The sequence below is a fragment of the Anarrhichthys ocellatus genome, unplaced genomic scaffold, assembly GCF_004355925.1.
Source record: "Anarrhichthys ocellatus isolate YVR2014 unplaced genomic scaffold, GSC_Weel_1.0 scaffold609, whole genome shotgun sequence".
NCBI lineage: Eukaryota > Metazoa > Chordata > Actinopteri > Perciformes > Anarhichadidae > Anarrhichthys > Anarrhichthys ocellatus.
In genome coordinates this window covers 1-7,771 of record NW_022280583.1, presented here as the reverse complement: position 1 = coordinate 7,771, position 7,771 = coordinate 1, and the positions used below count along the sequence as shown (strand labels likewise).

Genomic DNA, 7,771 nt, shown 5'->3' with positions numbered 1-7,771 from the left:
TCTGAGTTGTGGTTCAGGATCGTAGTGGTGTGGATGTAGTCTGAGTTCTGGTTCAGGAGGAGGTCTCTGGTGTGTCTCGGCTGATGAACTACTACGCCTGACTTCCTGTTGTTGTTGTTCGGGTACCTGAACACACCTGTCCCTCTTTTCCTCATGTCACCTGAGAAACCTCACAGCAAACCTCTGGTCCAGACTCCGTGGGTCTCAGGTGGTCTTCAGGTCTGACCCGGGGTTTATAGACCTCCCTGGTCCTGGTCTAGAGGCGGTGCTGACAGCAGAGACTCGGGCGTCCTGGTCTCTGTCCTTCTCACTATCGCTGTTCTTTCCGCTCCATTGTTTGTGTCCGATGCCCTGAGACCCTCTGGAAGAAAACAGCCGCCGGGGCTGCTGGGTATTTATGGAACACACACCGCTGAATCACTTCCTACTTCACCCTCACTTCAGTGTGTGTGTGTGTGTGTGTGCGTGTGTGTGTGTGTGTGTATTTCTGGCAGCAGTGTGTCCTGAGCTGGTGAGACTCAACCAACACCAACAACATGAACAACATCCGCTCCAAGTCTACACACACACACACACACACACACACACACACACACACACACACACACACACACACGGCAGCTGTAATCGATTTTGTAGTACTTTTAGTATAAAGTATAGTATAGTGGTATTAGTACTTTTACTTAAACAGAGTATTTGTACACCGTGGTATTAGTACTTTTACTGCAGTAAAGGAGGTGAATTGTTCTTGTATCTCAGCTTGATATAAATTCTTTCAGATGACATTTTAAACCTGTAAAGCCATCAGACTACTCATATTATTATATAATTATGATGATATTATGATGATATTATGATTATATTATGATGATGATATTATGATATCATTATGATATCATTATGATGATATTATGATGATATTATGATTATATTATGATGATGATATTATGATATCATTATGATGATATTATGATGATATTATGATGATGATATTATGATGTGATTATGATGATATCATTATATAATAACAATGATATTATGATATTATCAGAAACCTTTTAAACTGAGTTTCTTTCAGACTGAATCAGATTTCTCTTGACCCAATGAGACGTGTTGGTGAATCATTACAACGTTCTGATCTCTGGCGGCGATTAATGTTTGATGACTTTATGTCTTAACGGTTTATCGCTATGGGAACGAGTGACATCAGCGGCTTTATAACGGGGGCGGGGCCTCACCTGAACACTGACACACCTGGTTTAGTTTGAGGAGGTTTGAATACGTCCTTAAAAAGTTTCAAGGGATCCTTGAAGGTTTGTCCTTGAGCAAGTGAACTGCTCACAGCCGGCAGCCAATCAGAAGTGAGCTCTTTGCTGTTGCCATGGTAATGACTTGCAGAGCAGCGATTCAGGTTAAACTTTATTTTCTGGACCGAAGTTCTGAGGTTCAGTTTGAGTGTTTTCACAAGAAGCTGTCAGCCATGCTGTAGTACCTTTAGTACAAACTACAGTACAGTGGTTTTAGTACTTCTACTGAGTACTTTTACTGAAACATATTATTTGTACAGTGTGGTATTAGTACTTTTACTGTAACAGAGTTTTTGTACACTGTGGTATTAGTACTTTCATTGAAACACATTAAACAAGGATACATTTAACATTTAAAATCACAGCAGACGATGTGTTCAAGACCCTTTCATTTGATCTGGATTAAGCTCCATGCTTCAGTTCAGGGTCGGTCTGTGATGATCAGTAACACTCTGTGACGTTAATAAGTTATCGTGGAGGCCGAGTCACAGAGTTTAAGGTACAGAGAACACTTGTCGTATTACATCAGTGTACAACACTCGTAATCACAGAAGTAAAGAACAGAAACAAACTGGACCCTGAATGCCTCTTCTGTCTGTGTGATGCTGATGTGTGTTGAACGTTATTGGTTTAGACCAAAAGTTTTAATCTTTTTTTTGTATTTTATCTAAATCTAATTTTTTTCTTTAAAATGTACAAAATATTTTTGATGACTCATCTTGATTTTTGGGGGCAGAGACAAAGATTCATCCAATCGAATTGGGGGGGACTAGTTAACTCTCCCCATCATGTGGAAGAAGCACTAAAACCTTGTACTTAATAAACAAAAGTACAACAACTACAACAGCGTAGAAATACTCTGTTATGAAGTAAAAGTACTGCATTCAAAACGATAAATAAATAGAAGAATGACGCTCCATCTTCCGGAGCAATGAAAACCAAAACATAGACTGAAAGGGTCAAACTGAAAACCTCCTGTTGCCTTCGTCCTGATGAGGAGGATGTGCTGACATGGTTACCGTGCGTCACAACAGAGCGTTTATCTGACATGATGTCATAAAGTCATAAAGTCATGAAGTCCATCTGTCTCTGAGAGGGTGGAGTCTTATCAGCTACTTCCCTCAAAGTCAGAACACTACAGACGAGTACGAACTCTTCATTGTGTTGTATTGTAGTACTTACTGTAGTACTGTTAGTACTGTAGTACTGTAAAACCACACAGTAAATATAGGAGACTACAAGAACAGAAAACTAATAAAACAATCAGTAAACTATTTCATATTCATCAGTTCTGTCAATAATTGTTGGGTAAAAAAAAACAACCATTAATGGGAAATAAATTATTACACTTTTAGAACAAAATGAATTAATCAGAAAACAAAAAGAAATGGAATAAAGAAATGTTAATGTTTTATAAATGAGTTCATTGAGATGTTTTATTATTTGTATCATGTATATGAACGTATCAATGTATAAACTGTTATTGTGATATTTTAGTTAATAACTAATAATTGATTTAGTAACTAGTATTTACGTTTAAATAAGTCTTGTGCATGGAATTTCTTAACTCAAGGACGATTTACTAGATTATTCCAGAGCTTTCAACTGCATCTCGGTCTCACTGAGGCTCTGATGTTTCGTTTGAGGTACAATGATGAGTAATTACATTGTTTTTGGATAATTCAACTGATAACAAATATAGCATTTTATTTATTTTTGCTAGTTTCTTGGTTTCTGGTTTGTTCTTCTTCTGCTCAGCTGGTTGCTGTTTGAGAATCGGCACATTATAATGTTTGCTGATGACATTTTTACAGTTGCTTATGTCAACGTCTTTATTTCAGGAACTCTTTTAATGTTCGTGGATCCATGAAGTTTTATTTTAGCTTTATTGATCTGAATTTTGCTTTAACATCAAGGTTTTGAAACGCCCACCTGTCCAGTAGAAATGGACTCAACAGTCTTGTCAGTTCCAGCTCTTTGATTGGTTGATTGATTGATCTCTTTCCCTCCCTCCTCAGGTTCCTCACTCCCTCCCCCCCCTCCCCCATCCCCATCATGCCCATCTTCAAAAACCTCCCAGTGCGCCTGAAAGGCGGCGGTCCGACTCTAGAAAACGCTTGGATCCTTCGCAGGATGAGCCTCAACATCACCCCCAACCATCGCCATCACAACCCCTTCGACCGTGATGGCGGCGGCGGCGGCAATGGCGGCCACGGCGACCACTGGTCGCCCGGCGGTTCGCTGCTCGACGGCGACGCGCCGAGGGACCGCAACCCCTTCGAGGACGAGGAGGACGAGAACGAGGCCAACGAGGGGAAAAAAAAGGGAGGCGGAGGCGGTTCGATGAGGTCGTCGTTCAAGTTAAAGTCTCCGCTGAAGACTCTGGGGAAGCTGGGGAAGAACCTCAGGCTGTCGGGGGGGAGGAGCAAAGGAAGCGAGACACCCTCCCCACAGGGGTCACTGCAAGGAACGCCGTCACCCGCAGAGAAAAAGAAGAGGGGCAGGAGGAGCTCTGAAGGAAGTCTGTTGAGGTAAAGACAAAAAGTAAAGTGGGATGATGGAAGTCTGTTAAAGTTAAGAACGACGATAATCGGTCAAGGAAAGGTAGAACAAGGGGACGAAGGATTAGAGGAGTTTGATTGTGGTTTGTTGAGGTTTACGTGGACAAGATTCAATTCAGGATTCAAGATCCAGAAGATTTAAGGTTGTCTAAATAAATACAATAGAGAGAGAGAGAGATAGATAGTTACTTTGTTAATACCACAAGGGGAATTTTCACTACAGCAGCATTTATAGATACAGGTAAAGCAATAATATGAATAATAATATTAAATTAACTAACTAAACAATAGTGCAAAGATTTAACCAAACAAACAAACAACATACACATTAACACAACACAGCACAGGATCCTACACTGTCCTACTCAATGAATTGTGGAAAAAGAGACTTTTTGACATCTGCAGTTACAGTTTGTTTAAAAAAACAATAGCAGCTGAAGGTCATTGAAGGCATCACTGGTAACATTTTTACCAAACCAGCAAATCATAGAAAAAAAGAAAGGATGGGCTCAAAACAATAAGAATATCACATTTTCATCAGTGTCATGTTCACATTGAAACCATTGATTTTGCATCAAATCTAAGCTGCATAGTTCATTGTACCCATTTCTTCTATGAAAGAGCGACACTGAAGGCTTTCCTACATGAAAAAAGATGTTTTCTCTCTTCTCCCGAATGGCTTCAATGGCTTGATTGACACACGGTTCATCCAATCACCTGCCAAGTATTTATTGAAAGTGCCCGCCCCTTTTCCAAAACGTTTCCAAAGATGTCTTCTCAGATCTGGCAGGCCAGGTTTGGGGGAAAGGGGCCTCCTCCAAAAAACTATAAACATTTCCTGGTTTTTAGCATATTTATTTGGACGAAAAGACCGACCACCGAAATTCATCAAGACTGGGCCATGATCTTGATCCACACCCTGCAGGAGATTCACAAATCACATACTTATGGACGCATCTCAATACATGATTGCTCTGGTCATAAAGCCGACATATTACACTAAAATCTATATTAAAGTTAGATAGGAACCTTTGCGCAAGAACATGTGACTCAATACGATTTAAAAGCAGAACAAAAGTCAATATAAAACAACTGTGCGTGGTTCTTATTTCAAAGATTTACATCCTCCACTAAACCCCTTTGCTCTGTAGGCAAACTGTAAAGAGTTCCAACAAGTCTTAGAACCATAGTTATCAAACTTAGAGTAGAATTTGTTTAACTCTTCTACATTTGTCAAGGTGAAGGGGGACCAACAGAATATGGGAGTTACGGTAAAAAGGGAGGATGAGAATTCGTCAAGGTAAAAAGGGAGGATGAGAGTTCGTCAAGTTAAAAAGGGAGGATGAGAGTTCGTCAAGTTAAAAAGGGAGGATGAGAATTCGTCAAGGTAAAAAGGGAGGATGAGAATTCGTCAAGTTAAAAAGGGAGGATAAGAGTTTGTCGAGGTATATAGGGACAAGGGTGGTTTGTTGAGATACAGAGGTATGATGAGAAGTTGCTGAAGGATTAGTGAAGTTTTTAAAGTTAACGAGGGATGATGGGAGTTTGTGAAGTTATAGACTAGATAAAGTAAAATGGATCAAATTTGTCAAGGTGAAGGGGGACTGTGGGACGATGGGATTTAAGGTGAAGACTGATAAGGAGAGTTTGTTGAAGTAAAAAGGGACAAGGTAGGATTGGACGGAGGAAGATGGGGTTCGTTCGCTCATGTCTTCCTTCATGTTTCTTTCCAGATTTGCAGGAAAATACCGCGACACCCTCGGCTCCCGTAAGGAATCGATCACCAACGGCGAGCCAAACGGCTCGGAGAACGAGTGCGACAACACCAGCCGCCGCCTGTCCTTCATGAAGATGGTGGGCCTGGGGAAGCTGAAGAGGGAGTCCATGAACGACCACTCGTCGCAGGGCCCCGAGGAGCAGCCGGTGCAGGAGGAGGTGGTGGAGGAGGTGAAACCCAGAGAGCCGCTGTCAGGTAAGAAGGAGTCGCAGGTGATTTCTTTAAAGTCAACTCACAGATTATCATGTGAATACAGACAATTTAGAGAGTTTGTATTTGATGTCAGTCCCAGCAAGGAAACTCCAACACAGTGACGGTAAAAACCTGTTGTTGATCTTTTATCAGAGGAAAACTTTTAGAGTTTGACCCGACGATGAAGGTGTGACATTATGTTTTCAAGTTGTCCGTCCGTCCGTTCGGTCCATTCTCATTAACGCGAAAACGCCTGGAGGGAATTTCCTCAAATCTGACAAAAACATCCAGCTGGACTCTGAACTGATTAGAGTTTGGAGGTCAAACGTTTTTGGCCATAACTCAAGAATTTCATCTGCAAATTATGACAATTTCACACAAATGTCTAATGGGATGAAATGAAGTGAAGACATTTTTGGACAGATGTGAATGTAAACCGACACCTGACTGGTTTGTCGACCTGAGACCTGAACCAGGACCGAAGCTGGGCCGGCTCCAAATTCTACTGATGGGGGGTCAATGTGTCTTGGTTCAGGTCCAGATTGTGTTGCTCTTTTGTGAAATGTTGGTTAGGTATTCATCAAATCTGTTTCCAATTCAAAACCACTTGTCATTAAATGACCCAGTAGATCTTAAGTTTAGATTATTTTGCTTCTGGTGAATTTCAGTGCTTTCCTGGAGCTGGTTCACAAACCAGATGATGGAAATAAGAAACTATGATTTGTGTTGATTGGATTTTTAGTGTATAAGGAACAATTGAAGAGGATGTGTGTGATGGTTTTGTGTCATTTCAGCAGATGATGAAATAATTATTTTGTGAAAACAGAAGTGGTCAACTGGCAGCTTTAGTTCGAAGGTTATTTCACAGCTGGCAGAGAAATACTGTAGGTGGACTCTCTCTCTCTGTGTTTAAGTTCATCATCCAGTTTGTTTTCATACCACCCATCTTATCAACGTCTGCAGCTATTTTAGACCCCAACAATAAACAGAGAGAGAGAGAGAGAGAGAGAGAGAGACACAGACAGACAGACAGACAGACAGACAGACAGGTTAGTGAATGTGACATTGAGATGTTGTAATTCTCCATTAGTTTCCACCAGGACTCTGTGTGTGTGTGTTTACTCATGTTGTGGGGACATAGATCTGTTTACACACTCACATTGTGGGGACTCACCTTCCTTTGGAGGACAAAATGTACGTCCTCATAACGTAAATCATTACACTTTAGGGTGAAGCCTTGGTTTATAGCTATGGTGATGATGGAAACACGACTGTGTGTGTGTGTGTGTGTGTGTGTGTGTGTGTGTGTGTGAGTGATATAAGTATTGAGCTGATCCTGGAAACTGGAAACTTTCTAAGTGCGTCTATTGTTTATCGCACCCTGTTTACTCTGCTATTTAGTAGTGATTGAAGTGTGTGAGTGTGAGTGTGTGTGTTCTAAGTTCCTCCACACCCTTGTTTCCATGTTAAAACAGTTGTATAACTCCCACTGTCTCAAACTGGCACTGAAAAGATATAAATATATGAAATGTTCACACTGAGCTGCTGAAACCAGAATTCTGCCAATAAATGTCTTCTGTTGATTGATTAATCAATTAAGAGACTTAATAGTTGCAGCTTGTTAATGTTTGAGACAAGATTCTTTGAGTCTGATACTGAGTTAGAAAAAGATACCTCAGCTGATATTTATATATTTTTAACGTTAATCTATTTTTTATCCATTTTTAAATAAGATGAGATAGAACTCTACTAATCCTGATGTAAATTGTTGTGCCAGAGTTTGATCAAAGATTACAACAGAAAAATAACAAACAATAACTGAAAGAAAGTATAAATGTATATGAACAACAGAGACATTATTAATAACTCTAAAATAAGTAATACGGACACCTGTAGAGTCTTCTTAATGTGAGTGATGAAGTGGTGAAGTTTCA

General features: G+C 40.4%; 1 protein-coding gene across 1 annotated transcript in view; it reads left to right on the top strand.

The window, feature by feature from the left end:
* The window catches only part of LOC116376786 (uncharacterized), a 24,909-nt gene extending 17,147 nt beyond the window's left edge, over nucleotides 1-7,762 (top strand). Inside the window, exons 2-3 of the mRNA XM_031838264.1 lie at nucleotides 3,326-3,838; nucleotides 5,602-7,762. Of these exons, the coding sequence (XP_031694124.1) occupies nucleotides 3,363-3,838; nucleotides 5,602-5,959 (834 nt within the window). The 5' untranslated portion in view covers nucleotides 3,326-3,362 and the 3' untranslated portion in view covers nucleotides 5,960-7,762. The remainder of the gene's footprint in view (nucleotides 1-3,325; nucleotides 3,839-5,601) is intronic.
* Nucleotides 7,763-7,771: the final 9 nt, after the last annotated feature.